The sequence below is a fragment of the Peromyscus maniculatus genome, chromosome 20 (assembly GCF_049852395.1).
Source record: "Peromyscus maniculatus bairdii isolate BWxNUB_F1_BW_parent chromosome 20, HU_Pman_BW_mat_3.1, whole genome shotgun sequence".
In the NCBI taxonomy this organism is placed as follows: domain Eukaryota; kingdom Metazoa; phylum Chordata; class Mammalia; order Rodentia; family Cricetidae; genus Peromyscus; species Peromyscus maniculatus.
Window position 1 is genome coordinate 48,900,423 of NC_134871.1, and position 16,728 is coordinate 48,917,150.

At 42.5% G+C, this 16,728-nt stretch overlaps 1 protein-coding gene across 4 annotated transcripts in view; it reads right to left on the reverse strand.

Annotated features, from left to right (window-relative positions):
- Dmc1 (DNA meiotic recombinase 1) overlaps positions 1–15,807 on the reverse strand; it is a 43,637-nt gene extending 27,830 nt beyond the window's left edge. For 2 of the 4 annotated variants that reach the window (XM_076556339.1, XM_015997833.3), the window contains exons 1-7: positions 15,664–15,807; positions 12,514–12,597; positions 11,855–11,899; positions 9,973–10,119; positions 6,470–6,552; positions 1,483–1,535; positions 41–82 (exon numbers count right to left, since the gene is read on the reverse strand). In XM_076556339.1, the coding sequence (XP_076412454.1) occupies positions 41–82; positions 1,483–1,535; positions 6,470–6,552; positions 9,973–10,119; positions 11,855–11,899; positions 12,514–12,564 (421 nt within the window). In that variant the 5' untranslated portion in view covers positions 12,565–12,597; positions 15,664–15,807. Of the gene's footprint in view, positions 1–40; positions 83–1,482; positions 1,536–6,469; positions 6,553–9,972; positions 10,120–11,854; positions 11,900–12,513; positions 12,598–15,613 lie in introns of all 4 variants that reach the window. The other 2 variants (XM_042265471.2, XM_042265473.2) reach the window with 2 other exon arrangements.
- Positions 15,808–16,728: the final 921 nt, after the last annotated feature.

Consider the following 16,728-nt stretch of genomic DNA (forward strand, 5'->3'; position numbering starts at 1 on the left):
CTATCACTGTTATGTTGTTGATGTTAGAATGTGTTCTTACCACAGAGGGTATGAGACAGCTGAGTTTTTCCAGTACGAAATTCTGTGAAATTTAGAAAAAGGAACTTTTTAAAAAGGACAGTTACTATTTATATATTTTCACTAAACAAACAAAACTAACACTGCATTTGGGTTAGAAGTGTCACTTAGTGGTCTAAAAAATCTTGTCTAAAATGCCCAAGGCCCCAAACTCTATCTCCAGTATTCCCCTCCACAGAAGACCCCACTGCTTTCTAATTGTCAAATCTCACTCTTAAAGGTCCTCCTATCACAAAAGGATGCTGCATGTATGAATACCAAAAGTGGGAGAGAAAACAAATTCATCCCCTCAACATAAGTACTGTTTAGGTTAAAGTTAATTTAAAGCAAATTTTCCATAGGACTACTTACACAAATGAAAGTTTAAGACCTGACCCCAGAAAGGACAGCCAGGCTCTTTCACTGTGCTGAGATCTCAAGGAAAAGCTGATGAGATCTTGAATGGTGACATCCCTAGCTGCCAGCAGAAGCAAATGTTCTCCATAGAAAAACTTCCCTAATCACTTAGGTCCACTGAACTCTCAGTTTAAATTTTTTTTTTTTTTGGTTTTTCGAGACAGGGTTTCTCTGTGTAGCTTTGCGCCTTTCCTGGAACTCACTGTGTAGCCCAGGCTGGCCTCGAACTCACAGAGATCCACCTGGCTCTGCCTCCCGAGTGCTGGGATTAAAGGCGTGCGCCACCACCGCCCGGCTTCAGTTTAAATTTTTAAAAAGCTCATATAATATATAAGAAGAGAAATTGCTAAGTTTGAGTCAATAGAAATAATAAAAATTAGATTTGCTTCATCAAGTCAACAGAAACAGTAACAACAAAAGACTTAGTCTCTGACTGTAAATGTTGGCTTGTCAGACTCAGCATGTAAAACAGGAATACATGGATTATTTGTAAGAAAATATAGCACACAGGCCAGGTATGGTGGTGCAGGACTTTAATATTAGCACTTGGGAGGCAAAGGCAGGTAGTTCTTTGTGAGTTCCAAGCCAGTCAGGGCCACACAATAAGACCCTGAATTCTCACACACACACACACACACACACACACACACACACACACACACACACACACCATACTATATATACTATAAACTGAGAATAAATTTATTCTCTATATTCATGGAATATGCATTGCCTAAACAAAAGATCAACATTATTGAGGCACCTTTTGAGGGAATAAGAAAAAAATTCAATTTCTTTATATAGTAACCAGAGATAAGAGGAAGAAAAGTGTCAGTAAGAAATATGCTAATGTTAATATATATTTTCATTTTAGCTTGGAATAATCCTGAATTATAATAATTGACACTTCATCAAAAATTCCCAACAGGAACTTATTTATTATTTAATTATATATTTATTTATATATAAACATGTTATTTCATATTAAATTATTTACGTATTACCTACCTCCAAAAGCTTCTGTTATTGCCATACTTTCAATGCCACCTCCTAGTAATTTACTGGAAACAGACATAAAGTTTTGGTGACAGAATATAAATACAAATATCAAGAAAGGAAAAAAAATATCAAGAAAGGAGATGAGCTAGGTGTGGTGGCACACACCTTTAATCCCAGCACTTGGGAGGCAGAGGCAGGGGGTCTCTGTGAGTTTGAGGCCAGTCTGGGCTACAGAGTGAGTTCCAGGACAGCCACCAAAACTGCAGAGAAACCCTGTCTCGAGAAAAAAAAAAAATCATAGTTGAAAGAAATGATAGTCACTGTTTAGATTACAGGTTCTATATTAGATGAGCAGGAAGATGAACAAAGTAATTTATAAGCCCTGATTCTTCTGAGTATCAATAGTAAATAAGTCCCTAAGGCTTTATGTCCATTATTCTTTTGAATTAGAATTAAAAGAGCTGTTAAACTGGGTGGGTGGTGGTAGTGCACGCCTTTAATCCCAGCACTGGGGAGGTCAAGGCAGGAGGATCTCTATGAGTTTGAGACAAGCCTGGTCTACAGCGCTAATTTGAGGACAGCCAGGATTACACAGAGAAACCCTGTCTCAAAAAAAATGAACAACAACAAAAAAAAAAAGTGTTTATTGTGGTGCTAGGGATTGAACCAGGTCTTGCACATGCTAAGTAAAGCCTGAACTACACACATGCAATGGTCTTGTTACTAATCAAGTTTCTCAAACTGTGCACAGATAATGTTTCTAAAAGTTAACTGAATATTCATTTTTTTTTTCTTCAGGCATGTCTCTCTATGTAAACCAGGCTGGTCTGGAACTCACTCTGTAGACCAGGCTGGCTTCAAATTCACAGAGATCCATCTGCCTCTGCCTTCTAAGTGCTGGGGTTAAAGGCATGTGCCACCATGCCCAGCTTTAATATTTTAAAACATTTTAAAGCATCTTTTAATGATTTATTTATTCTTATTTTATGTCCATTGGTGTTTTACTTGCATGTATGTCTGTATAAAGGTGTCAGATGCCCTGGAACTGGAGTTACAGACAGTTGTGAGCTGCCATGTGGGTGCTGGGAAATGAACCCAGGTCCTCTGAGAGAGCAATCAGTGCTCTCAACCACTGAGCCATGTCACCAGCCCCCCAGCTTTAATTTTTAATATGTTCAGCAGTGTATGAAAGACACACATTAAGAGAATCCAGTGATTGTCATCGTTGGTTTAATCTCACCTAAAACCAAATTTTAGGCAGACCCTGTCAGAAAAGAAAATGTTCAAAGATAGTATGCTGTTTTTGTTTTTTGTTATCTTGAAAGAAGCTGAGATATATCAGGAAAGAGGAAATCTTAATAAAGAAAATGTCTCCATCAGAATGGCCTGTAGGCAAGTCTGGAGGGCATTTTCTTGATTAATGACTGCTGTGGGAGGACCCAGCCCACTGTAGGCATTGTCATTCCTGGGCAGATCGTCCTGGGTGTAACAAGAACGCAAGCTGAGCAAGCCACGGGAACAAACCAGTAAGAAGCATTCCTCCGTAGCCTGTGCTTCAGTTCCTGCCTCCAGGCTCAGGCCTTGAGTTCTTGCCCTAATTTATGTCTCTGATGGAGTGTGACCTAAGAGTTATGAGAGTGGAGTGTGGTGCACACCTTTAATCCTAGCACAGGGGAGGCAGAGTCAGGAGGATCTCTGTGAGTTCAATGCCAGCCTGGTTTACATAGTGAGTTCCAGGACAGGCAGAGCTACAGACAGATCCTATTTCAAAACGCCAAAGAGAAAGGAGTGGGGGTTGCTGTAAGAAGAAATAAACTCTTTCCTCCCCAAGTTACCTTTGGTCATGGTGTCTTATGATATCAATAGAAACCCTAACTAAGATAAATAGTATATACAATGTTAGCACTTAGAGGAAAACTGCCTGGTTTTGATAGCATATGTTTAATTGGTAACACAACGTTTTAGTGAATTGAACGTTCTCAATATGAGAAGAACTAAAGAAGTTATGATCTCATCCAATCATTAAATGCAGTAAGTATGTGTTACTGTCTGAGACCTGGTAGGAGCACTTAAAAAGCCTTTGTAGTTTCTATTAGCATGTCTTTGGGGATGCAATCACAAATCAGACAAAGCCTTAAGAGAACAGATTTATATTTGTCTAAGTAAGACAGCAATTTAAATGAAAATTGAAGCATTTTGGAAGTTATCCACAAACTTAATGAGGGCTCTGCTGATTTCAATTAAGAAAAGAAAAGGGGTTGGAGGGATGGCTCGGTGGTTAAGAGCACTTGCTGCTCTGGTAGAAGGCTGAGTTTGATTCCTAGCACCCACATGGTGGCTCACAACCATCTGTAACTCCAGTTCCAGGGGATACAATACCTTTTCTGGCCTTCATGGGCTAAATACTCATACACATAAAACAATATAAGAAAAAGTTAGACACTGGCATGTATAACCTGTGGACACTGACTACAAAAAAATCCCACGAGGAGTGAAAGCCCTTGGAAAGGTGACTATTAAAGAATTTGCATGCTACGGGGTAGCAGTAGTGCACACCTTTAATCCCAGCACTCAGGAGGCAGAACCAGGTGGATCTCTGTGAGTTCAAGGCCAGCCTGGTCTACAGAGTGAGATCCAGGACAGGCACCAAAATTACACAGAGAAACCCTGTCTCGAAAAACAAAACAAAACAACAACAACAAAAAGAATTCGAATAGGGGAACCCGTGGCTGATATGTAGAACTGAATGGTACTGTAAAATAAAAAAATAAAAAATAAAAAAAAAGAATTCGAATGCTATTCTTCATCTTGAGAAGAGTCAACCTGAAAATGTATAGTTTTGGAAAATATTAGTCAAAATTTCTGGTATTTATGCAAGGTTGAGAAGTTAAAAAAGTAACCCTAAAACTTACCTATGAAAGCAGCCCAAATTATTTGAGATAATAAAATTATTTCCTTTGCAAAACTCAGGAATATTTAGAATTAGGTGCAGAAGAGTAATATTTTAAATCTAGAAAGATTTAAACAGATACAAATCAAATCTACACATTACTATTTAGTGTTTGAGAACTTTCAAAGTATGAGAGACTTTGGCTTTCTGATGATAATAGAATAGCTCCAGGAGAGTTGCATTAGAACTGTGGTTTTGAAGTTGATAACTAAGTTATGAGCAGCAGCTGAACATTTATGAATGCCTAAGCCTTACTACACTTGTAAGATTATTAGACTTTAAAGATATGTTGTACCTTTGAGGAAAGATCTTGCTTTCTTGGGGGCACTGAGGATTGAATACTGCTAAGTGAGCACTTGATCACTGGGCCACATCTAGCCTAGTTAGTAATTAGACAAATAGCCAGCTATGGTGGTGCATGGTCTGTAATCTCAGCATTTGGGAGGCTGAAGTAGAAAGATGATAAGTTCAAGTCATCCTGAGTAACACATAAGATCCTAGACAGACAGACAGACAGACAGACAGACAGACACACACACACACACACACACACACACACACAAAGTCATCCATGAGACAGAAAATTGAGCTCTCTGGGAAGATAACTGATGACAAAGGAATTAATAATTTTAAGTATAGTAGTGGTGATATGATGGTATTAAAAATGAGAGTCCTGGGCTGGGCAGTGGTGGCACATGCCTTTAATCCCAGCACTTGGGAGGCAGAGTCAGAAGGATCTCTGAGTTCCAGGCCATCCTGGTCTACAGAGTGAGTTCCAGGACAAGCCAGGGCTACACAGTGAAACCCTGTCTCAAAAAACCAAACGAGAGAGAAAGAGAGAAAGAGAGAAAGAGAGAGAGAGAGAGAGAGAGAGAGAGAGAGAGAGAGAGAGAGAGAGAGAGAGAGAATGAGAGAGAATATGTGTGTGTGTCCTGGGCTGTGCACTCAGCTTAGCATTCATTTATTCATTTTGGTCTAATAAATAGCTTAGACTTCATAGTCTTCAGCCTTTGGTCCTAAATCTGCCCCTCCTGCAAGTCCCTTATTTGTGATCTATATTTTTCTGATCTTTAGACTTAAAACCTAGGTGTTATCCTTAGTAACCCCGTTATACCTAATTATGCTTCATTAGCAAACCCTGTCTGTTCTACTATTAAAAAATAAACCACATAGCTTCTTTCATAAATATACTACAATTATAGGCTCTTGCGGGAAGAAGAGATAAATAAGTCAGGGAGAAAGATTTATAAATCAACTTTGTTGTTGCTGTTTTTTTTTTTTTTTTTTAGATAGGATTTTTCTGTGTAGCCCTAGCTGTTCTGGAACTTATTCTCTAGACCAGGCTGGCTTTGAACTCACAGACATCCACCTGCCTCTGCCTCCCAAGTGCTGGGATAAAAGACATGTGCCACCACCACCTGGCTAAATTAACTATAATAAAAAATAATAATAAAGTCAGGCTCAGTGGCCCTGGCTACTTGGAAGCAGGAAGGTCACTTGAGTGCCTATATTTAACATCATCCTGGATAATCTAATGAGAGTCCAAAAAAAAGATAGATGAAATATTTGGGGGAAATCTCATTATAATCAATTTGGGAAGAAATGGCAATACATGTCAGAAATCATAAGAGTAAATGAAAAGGGATTCTAGAACCACCCTTGCTGAGGAATAAGCCCTATAGTAGATTATTTCTTCTAAAATATTCACTCTATAACAACTGATTTTTAAGTAAACACAAAGTGGGAAATGAAATTTTCTTCAACGAAGACGGAAAGGAATGAAATGTAAGCTGATATTTCAAGTCATAGATAAATAAAGGTTAAATTAGAAACAACTTATGAGCATGAATTCCTTGGAAGAAATGTAATCTGTTCCTACAAGCAGCCTGGAATTTGCCTCACATTCATCTTGGAACAAACACTACAAACGCCTTCAAAGGTGGAAACTATTTCTACTCACAATAGTGGAAATCATGATGAGATAGAGGAAAAGAAAAATGGACTCCAAAGACTTTACTTAGTAGTAATAAAAACTGAAATACACACTCAAATTCCTGACTCCCAGTGGTGATATGGAAAACCATCTTCCTCTTTTCGCTGTATTCAAATGCAGTTAGGAATCCTGGTTCCTAAAGAAAGACAATGGAGAGGTTAAAAAACAGTGTGAGGCCGGGCAGTGGGGGCACACGCCTTTAATCCCAGCACTCGGGAGGCAGAGCCAGGTGGATCTCTGTGAGTTCGAGGCCAGCTTGGTCTACAAAGCGAGTTCCGGAGCAAAGCTACACAGAGAAACCCTGTCTCGAAAAACCAAACCAAACAAACAAACAAACAAACAGTGTGAGATGATTGGAATGCCAGCTGCCTCCCAGAACTACATGCTCAGCTATCAAGCTCATCATTTGTGTATGCTCTTTTTTAAAAAAAGTATCAGAACATGGACAAAAACTAGGGTTGGGGCTAGAGAAATGACTCAGTTTAAGAGCTCTTGTGGGCTGGAGAGATGGTTAAGAGCACCGACTGCTCTTCCAGAGGTCCTGAGTTCAATTCCTAGCACCCACATGGTGGCTCACAACCATCTGTAATGAGATCTGGCACCCTCTTCCATATACATAATAAATAAATAAATCTTTAAAAAAAAAAAAAAAAAAAAAAAAAAAAGAAGAGCTCTTGTTTCTCTTGTAAAGGATCTGGGTTCAGTTCCCAGTACTCACATGGCAGCTTTACAACTGCCTATAACTCTACCTCCAAGGGGATCTGACACCATCACACAGATATGTATGCAGACAAATACCAATGCACATAAAATAAAAATAAATAAATCATTTAAAAAAACCAAGGTGGAGAGTAATAGAGGAAGAATTAGGCTGCCTCTGCATACACAAGCACAGGCACATGTACCCACATATCATAACACATGTATATATACCACACATGCACATGAGATTTAGGGGCTGGAGAGATAATTCAGTCACTAAATTTTGACTTTGCAAGCACAAGGACCTAACTAAGTTCAGTGCCCTGAACTCCTGTAAAGAAAACAGGAAGTAGTGCACTTGTAATCTCAGCATGAAAGGAGACAGACAAGGTGGATTCTTGGAGCTCACTGGCCAGTCAGCCTAGCCAACTTCATGAGTTCTAGGATAGTGACAGAACCCTCCCCTCCTCCCCGCAACAAAAAAGTAAATGATGACTCAGGAATGATATCTGAGGTTTCTACACCTGCACACACATACAAAATAAATGAGATTTAGCTTCTAAAAATAAGAAGACTATGAGGTATGATAAAATGACTCATTGGGTAAAAGTGCTAGCTTTGAATGTGACCTTAGTTCAATCCCAAAACCTAATTAAAGGTCAAAGGAGAGCCAACTCCACAAGTTGTTCTCTGACTTCCACATGTGTGCCATAAGTGCAAGTCTCTCCCCTATACATAACACACACACACAAAAAAAAAAAAAAAATTTAAAGATGTGTAGGAGCAGCTAGGACGGTGGTAGCGCACACCTTTAACACCTTTAATCTTAGCACTCAGGAGGCAGAGGCAGGCAGATTTCTGTGAATTTGAGGGTTCGAGGCCAGCCTGGTCTACAGGGTGAGTTCTAGGACAGCCAGAGCTGCACAGTGAAACTCTGTCTCAAAAAACAAACAAATAAAAAATATGTGTAGGAGCTAAAAAAGTAGTAGTTTGCCAAAATCTGGGTACTACTGTAGGGCTTCTTAGACACTCTGGCAGTTGGGGAAGTGACCTCTAAATATACTGCTTTAGTAGGTTTAGAACAGAGCAATTGGACCAGAAACACCACTGGTCACCTGGGTCCTGTCCAAGCTGAAGATCACAATACTATTTGTATTACCTGCCTGCTTTGACTGCCACTTCTGGTCATGAGACTCCCCCATACAGGGGGAAATAGAAAGTGTTGGTCTTCTGTAGACAGGGATACTTGGTGACTACTTTTTCATATATTCCTATTTCTAGACTAAAAATAGGGTTCCTTGCGGGGCGGTGGTGGCGCATGCCTTTAATCCCAGCACTCGGGAGGCAGAGGCAGGCAGATCTCTGTGAGTTCGAGGCCAGCCTGGTCTACCAAGTGAGTTCCAGGAAAGGCACAAAGCTACACAAAGAAACCCTGTCTCGAAAAACCAAAAAAAAAAACAAAAACAAAAAAACAAAATAGGGTTCCTCTGATGATCCCCAAAACTCTACAGTAGAGTTTAGGGCTAAGGTTATATGCCTTTCCCTGACAGCCTGACTGCTTGCAGTCCATGGTGCCACTGGAAGGTATAGGTTATGAACTCATTTGCCTTAGTGGACAGATTCACGGCTGTATCTATTTTAGCTGCACACACATAGACCCAGCTGATGCTTGTCTTTTTCTAATCCAGGGCTGTCTTCCCAATTGGCCTACACCAGGAAAAAGTAAATTCTTTAATACTGAGCTTCAGAGCAGCTATAGGCACATATGAGAAGACAAGACCAAAGGAGGGGACAGACAAAAACAAACAAATGGCAGAGGAACTAAAGCCAGAGCAGTATAAAGAAAAGTTTTGGTAAAATAACTACCTTCAACACCAAAACAAAAAACAGGTTTTGGGGTTGGGGATTTAGCTCAGTGGTAGAGCATTTGCCTAGCAAGCACAAGGCCCTGGATTCGGTCCTCAGCTCTGAAAAACAACAACAAAAAAAAAATAACCAGGTTTTCTTTTTTTTTTTTTTTTTTTTTTTCTGGTGGCTGGAGAGACAGCCGTGGGTGCTGGGAACCGAACTCTTATATTTTTGGTTGTGAGCCTAGCCTTTAACGGCTGAGCCATCTCTCCAGCCCCAGGTTTTCTTTTTAGATTGATTTATTTATTTCCTTTCTTTCTTCCTTCCTTCCTTTGGTTTTTTGAGAAACTTTCCTGGAGCTCGCTCTGTAGACCAGACTGGCCTCAAACTCAAAGAGATCCACCTGCCTCTGCTTCCTGAGTGCTGGGATTAAAGGCGTGCACCTCTATCACCTGGCTTTCTTTTTAGATTTTAATTGCTTTAACTATATATGTTTAACTGTATATGTGTTAGGGGTGCATGCCATGGTGTCTATTTCTACCATGTGGGTTCTAAGAATGGAATTCAGAGGGCTGGAGAGATGGCTCAGAGGTTAAGAGCACTGACTGCTCTTCCAAAGGACCCAGGTTCAATTCCCAGCACCCATATGGCAGCTCACAAGTGTCTGTAACTCCAGTTCCAGGAGACCCGAAACCCTCACACAAACATACATGCAGGCAAAACACCAACGTACATAAAATAAAAATAAATGTAAAAAAAAAAAAAAAAAAAGAATGGAATTCAGGGCCAGACTATATTCTACGCATATTAATGCTTACCTCAGTCTTCCAGAAACTAATTGCTGTGGCTTTGGGATTGAAGTAATAAGCAGGTCACATAAGGAGTATAATATATTGTGGTCTATCTACAGGAACTTAAAGTTCCTACTGTAGTTTCTAATGTTCATGAGAAAGGCTACAAAGACAACTCTGCTAAACTAAAACAGCAAAGAATAAACTTGGCTTACAATAAGTTTGTTGGCTGCTTCTTTAATCTTGTCCACTTTGGCTTCTGAGAGCCCTTTGACATTGCAGAGGGCTCTTCTGGTCGTCATTTGTATCCCTTTGACGGTACAGATTCCTACAGACTTCAGTTTCTTAATATCGGCCATATTCTGAAATAAAAGAATGGGAGTAGCAGATTGATAAAATGCCAGCCTGAAAGGCTCCTCTACTATGTCATGAGCTTCGTGTCCATCTCCTTCCATCAGGATGCTAATTTTATACAAGCAACCAGGTGGAACCCACCCACCACCTAGCCAAATGTTCTGGAAATACCAGAGTAGAACATACCCAGTAGGTTGCCAAATGTTCTGGCTGTGCCCTGATTTTCCCAAGAATGTTAGTGAGACCATGGCAATGTAGCAAGAAATTAAAAAGAAAAGTCTGTTGGTGGAAAAGCTAACAAATTTATCACACATTCACCCCCTCAGTTCAGCTCCTTCCTTCTACAGAACTTCATAACCAATATGTTCTCTACAGTTTTCAAAGTTGTTTTTTTTCCCTTCTGCTCCTGAAGAACACAAATAACTACATCACCTAAAGACTGGGATTTTCCCCTGCTTCTATTTCTGAAATCAATGGAAAGAGATTAATATGAAGACTTCAAAAGACAACCTCAGCAAACTTTTAACACCAATGATTGCTCTTGACATTCACATATTTTGATAATCTACATTTCTGCCACCATGATTTACCCAGGTCATTGGACAAATAGAATTTTCTGTAAATAAAGCATTATCTATCTAATGTTAAATCTAGAGAGACAAGAGATGGTGCTGGTTATTTAGAGATGCTTCAAAACACCTCCAGCTGAACCAGTGGTTTTTTGTTTTTGTTTTTGTTTTTGTTTTTTTTGGTTTTTTGAGACAGGGTTTCTCTGTGCAGCTTTGTGCCTTTCCTGGATCGCGTTCTGTAGACCAGGCTAGCCTCGAACTCACAAAGATCCACCTGCCTCTGCCCCCCAAGTGCTGGGATTAAAGGCGTGCGCCACAACCACCCGACTCCAGTGGTTTTTAATCACTGGAAATTCTCAACAGTGTCCAGAGACATTTTTGGTTGTCACAGGTAGAAGAGTACTACAGGCATTAGATGCATGAGTAGAGGCCAGGTGTGTGAATTAAGTTGGATATGACTACAGATATCTGTGAGTTGTAATTCCATGATTGCCCTGAGTAATACTAGTTGGTTGTTTTTGTGGGTTTTTTTCCTGTATAATTTCCAAGCATACTATAAATAGACCAAACCAGCATAGTGGTATGTGAAGTTTTATTATTACCCGGATCTGGAGTGTGTCTCTTTGATATTAGCTTAAGATCAACCAGACTCATTCCTGCTTTGATGAAGTCACTTTTATCTGCACCAATATATCCTTCTAATTCAACTTGTGGGGCTCTGCTTGGGCTTGCTGCCATCCAGGGCCACACTTCTGTTAGTGAGTTCCCCTTGTTTATATTCTGTACGACTCTGGATTTGACTGCTTCTTTGCTTCAATCTCCTGGCTCCTGGGGTTCAGTTCTCATATACTGGGATTACATTGTTCTGGAACAGCAAGCATGTTGCTAAACAACTTAAGACAGAGGGCTCCCCTTCTCTACACAATAAAGAATTATCCAGGGGGTAGCGCACGCTTTTAATCCCAGAACTCGAGAGGCAGAGCCAGGCGGATGTCTGTGAATTCGAGGCCAGCCTGGTCTACAGATCTAGATCCAGGTCAGGCTCCAAAACTACAGAGAAACTCTGTCTCGAAAACAAAACAAAAGAAAACCCCAAAAAAAACCAAACAAACAAAAAGGACAAGGCTGAGAAAATGGAACAGACCATTTAATACAGTACTGAAAAGTTACTCACAATTCCATGCTTTTGTAACAAGTCAATGTCTTGAAACAAAGATTCCTAAATGAAATGAAACAGAAAGAATGGATTTTAACCTTCATATCTAAATAAATGTTTCACATTTTTGGTAGTGACTAATGCTGATTCACAGTCATTCCATAATACTTCAGTTCCACTTTTCTAAACACAGAAGTAGAATCAATCACTTTTTCAAGCATGTTACATATTTAGAAAACAAACCAACATGGGTGCTGAGAATCAAACCCTGGTCCTTTGGAAAAGCAAAGGACTACTGAACCATCTCTCCAGCTCCCACCTGACCTATTTTATTTACTACAAATCTTGATATCCTTTTTCAGGACCAGTGTGCATAGGTAGCAGGAAGCTGATATTAAGCTACTTTCATTTGAGGCTGGAGATGTGACTAGTGGAAGAGCATTTGCCTATCAGAAAGAAGTACTGAGTTGGATCTCTTCTATTGAAAACTAAACAAAAACTTTCATACCAGTTGCTAAGTAGCTAAACTTAGCACACTTTGCCAAAGAAATTGTTACACATTTATGTGTATATCTTATTTCTACTTTTAGTTCCTAAAATCAGTAGCTAAAAGCAAAGAAATCTGATTTTTGTGGAAAGACTGAACATCAACATAACTTTCAACATTCTAACAATACCTCTTCATCTTGGAATCCCAATTCTTCCTGCACAACTTGATCCTCTTTCATGTTGAGAGGGAAGCAGCAGAAAAATAATCAATTCTGGAAAAATAAGAAATATTATTTAAGAAGCACTTTTCCTTCTAATTTGCTTTCTATTGTGATAAAACCAAAAGCAACTTGGTGAGTTTACACACCCCAGTCACAGTCCATCACTGAGGGAAACCAGAGGAGGAACTCAAGGCAGGAGCCTGGGGCAGGATCTGGAACAGGCTGCAGAAGAATGCTGCTTACTGCCTTGTTTGTTCTCCATGGCTTCCTCAGTCTGCTTTGGTTCTTTTCCAAGACAGGGTTTCTCTGTGTAGCCCTGGCTGTCCTGGAACTCACTCTGTAGACCAGGCTGGCCTTGAACTCAGAAAAAACTGCCTGCCTCTGTCTCCTGAGTGCTGGGACTAAAGGTATGTGCCACCCCTGCCTAGCTCAGCCTGCTTTCTTATATAACTCAGGACCACCTGCCTAAGTGGCATGCCCACAGTAAGCTAGGCCTTTCCACATCAACCATGAATCAAGAAAATGTTGCACAGACTGGTCTACAGGACAGTCTGATAAAGGCAATTCCTTGGGGGTTTCCTCTTCCCAGAGGACTTTAGCTTGTGTCAAATTGACCAAAAAAAAAAAAAAATCACTGTAGTCATAGTTTGTACAGTAAAAATTCCCTTGCATAGAAGCCTCTGGTATAATTTCAAAGTCACCAAAGATTAGGAAGAACAAAAAAATTTTGCATGCAAAAATGTGGCTGTTCAATTTTTCTGCTGGGCTTGTGGCATTATTTTCTGAAATCATGCTCATCTTTTTTGTTTGTTTTTTGGAGACAATATCTCATGTAGTCCAGGCTGGCCTTAAGCTGTAGCTGAAGATGACCTTGAACTGCTGATCTTTTCTACACCTCCCAAGTACTGGGATTAGTCATGTGCCACGGCACATAGCATAGCTTTTTTTTTTTTAAATCACTTTCTAATTTCCTATTATGCAGTCATTACAATGAAAATAGCTTTATTGTTCTTTTGAATGTTAGACTTGTTAATTGCAGGCTTATGTTTAACAACACTCTAAGAACCTTGTATCATTCTTCTTTGCATCTTTCCTAGCAATGTCAAATTTACTAAACTGTAACTTTAGTAAAAGGATTTTATTTTTCTCATATCTGATAAATAACTTCTCAGTTGTTGGTTGTGAATTGCTACACAGGTAAATGCATCTTTGCTTCATAAAACTATATATTCCACAGTACTTACTAGTTTCTTAATTTTGTAAAAATATAGTAAATACCTGTCTGAGTTAGGGCTTTTATTTCTGCTATGAAACACCATGACCAAAAATCAAGTTGGGAAAGAAACCGATTTGGCTTACACTTCCACATTATAGTCCATCACTGAAGGAAGTCAGGACAGGAACTCAGACAGGGCAGGAACCTGGAGGCAGGAGCTGATGCAGAGTGCTGCTTGCTCACCATGGCTTGCTCAGCCTGCTTTCTTTTTGTTTGTTTGGTGTTTTTGTTTTGTTTTGTTTTGTTTTTTGGTTTCTCTGTGTAGTTTTGGTGCCTGTCCTGGAACTCACTCGGTAGACCAGGCTGGCCTCGAACTCACAGAGATCCACCTGGCTCTGCCTCCCAACAGCCTGCTTTCTTTTTTTTGGGGGGGGGGGTGTTTTTTTTTTTTGTTTTTTTTTTTTTTTGGTTTTTCGAGACAGGGTTTCTCTGTGTAGCTTTGCGCCTTTCCTGGAGCTCACTTGGTAGCCCAGGCTGGCCTCGAACTCACAGAGATCCGCCTGGCTCTGCCTCCCGAGTGCTGGGATTAAAGGCGTGCGCCACCAACGCCCGGCCAGCCTGCTTTCTTACAGAACCCAGGACCACCAGCTCAGGGATGGTACCACCCATAATGGGCTGGACCCTCCACCATCAATCACAAAGAAAATGCCATAGAACTGGATCTTACAGGAGCATTTTCTCAATTGAGGTTCCCTCCCTTCAGCTGACTCTAGCTGATGTCAAGTTGACATAAAACAATACCCAATGACAAGTTAGGGTTTTTTTTTTTTTTTAAACCCAGGAAGCTACAGACATAATGGTGTGTACATTACAATAAAATGAATAACCTTGTTCTTGGTCTATTTTGTGTCCCCATTTAATACCAAATTCAGTTGTTGAAGCCCAGCACAAAGGAAACAAACTACTAAGGCAGCAAAGAGTGGGGTACAAAAGAGGATACTATTTGAGTGGGCTCTTCTGGAATATTGTTCCTTTTTTTTCGGGGGGCGGCAGGGGAGGGGTCTCAGGGTACTGGGGGGAGGGGTTTCAGGGGACTGGGGGAGGGTTCAGGGGACTGGGGAAACAGGGGGAGGAGTTTCAGGGGACTGGGGGCGGCAGGGGGAGGGGTTTCAGGGGACTGGGGGCGGCAGGGGGAGGGGTCTCAGGGGACTGGGGGGAGGGGTTTCAGGGGACTGGGGGGAGGGGTTTCAGGGCACTGGGGAGGGGTTTCAGGGGACTGGGGGAGGGGTTTCAGGGGACTGGGGGAGGGGTTTCAGGGGACTGGGGGGAGGGGTTTCAGGGCACTGGGGAGGGGTTTCAGGGGACTGGGGGAGGGGTTTCAGGGCACTGGGGTGGGGTTTCAGGGGACTGGGGGCGGCAGGGGAGGGGTCTCAGGGGACTGGGGGGAGGGGTTTCAGGGGACTGGGGAAACAGGGGGAGGGGTTTCAGGGGACGGGGGGAGGGGTTTCAGGGGACTGGGGGAGGGGTTTCAGGGGACTGGGGGCGGCGAAGGCCGACGGAAGCCCCCGGTCTCTCAGCGGGCGGTTCAGTCAGCGCCCCTGAGGCCCGCATTCCCAGGCCCTACTTCCCTCCTGACGCGGAGGCCTTCAGGACTCAGGTCGGACTCACTGACAGGAGGCAGGGAATGCCTCGCAATGACCACACGCCTCAGGGCCGGGGTGGAAGGCGAGCGTCACCAGGCCAAGGCCAACAGTGACCCACAGTTACCACAGAGAGGGCACCGAGTAAGCGCTTCCTCAACGCTTCGAGTTTTCCTCAGATTTTCCCGCGCTTCCTCCTTTCGCCTCTCACCCCGACTCGAACCCGCGGTCTCCCCTAGGTTTTCAAGGTGAATCCCTTACGGTCCCCACTCGGGTAAGCTTTCCCGTCCGTCCGGTCCCGGATTCTAACGCGGGCCCAGAACGCCGAGGCCGACGAGCGGGCCGTCGAATCTCTACGAGTTTGGCGCCGAAGGAGGACCGCCAGGGCACGCCCCCAATGTGGGCGGGGCGCGGGTGTGGGCGGGGCGCGGGTGTGGGCGGGGCGCGGGTGTGGGCGGGGCGGACGTATCTCAACGCGAGGGGCGGGGCGAGGGCCCCAGTGAGTGGGCGGGGTGGGACGGACCGGGACCCTCGGGCCTCTGAGATGAGGGAGGGCGATGTGCGCTCTGAGCTGAGCGGTTTGGGCGTGAGACGAGAACCCCAGAGTCCCTTGGGCAGAGGGACGTGCTGAGTCAAGGAGAGAGCCAAGGCGGCTGACCTGGGCGGGAGACGGCTACCTAGAACCGTCAGTTCGGGTTCTAGGTCCGGCGTGGGGGTCCCTCTCCCCGCACCCGAGGCTGCTTTCACTCCAAGCTTTCCGTACCTGGCTGCGCACCTCCGACTTCCCGTTCCCCTCTCCTCTCCCGACTCCGCATTTGCCGCCCTCTCATCTGGGACGGCGAGTAATTTTCTTTGTCCTAACGTGATTCTAAATAGTCTACAGAAAACCAACACATTTTAGTTCCGTTTTAAATAGAAACCCCGGGGCCAGCTATGATGCCTGGCAAGGCCATCTCTCCAGACTGCCTCCTTTTCCCCTAAATGGAAACTGACTGTTGAGAATCATGAAACGGGGTTGGGGATTTAGCTCAGAGCGCTTGCCTAAGCAAGCACAAGGCCCTGAGTTCAGCCCTCAGCTCAAAACAAAACAAAACAAAACAAAAAACAAAAACAAAAACGAGAGAGAGAGAGAGAGAGAAAAAGAGAGAGAGAGAGAGAGAGAGAGAGAGAGAGAGAGAGAGAGAGAGAGAGAGAGAGAGAGAATCATGAAACACTTGAAAGACCATCTGCTGAGGTAGCTTGGAAGTGTCTAGGATGACCTAGCAGTACAGGGTGACCTCTATTTTCTTTTGAACCTTTTTGATGGAATAAATACCAAAACAAGTG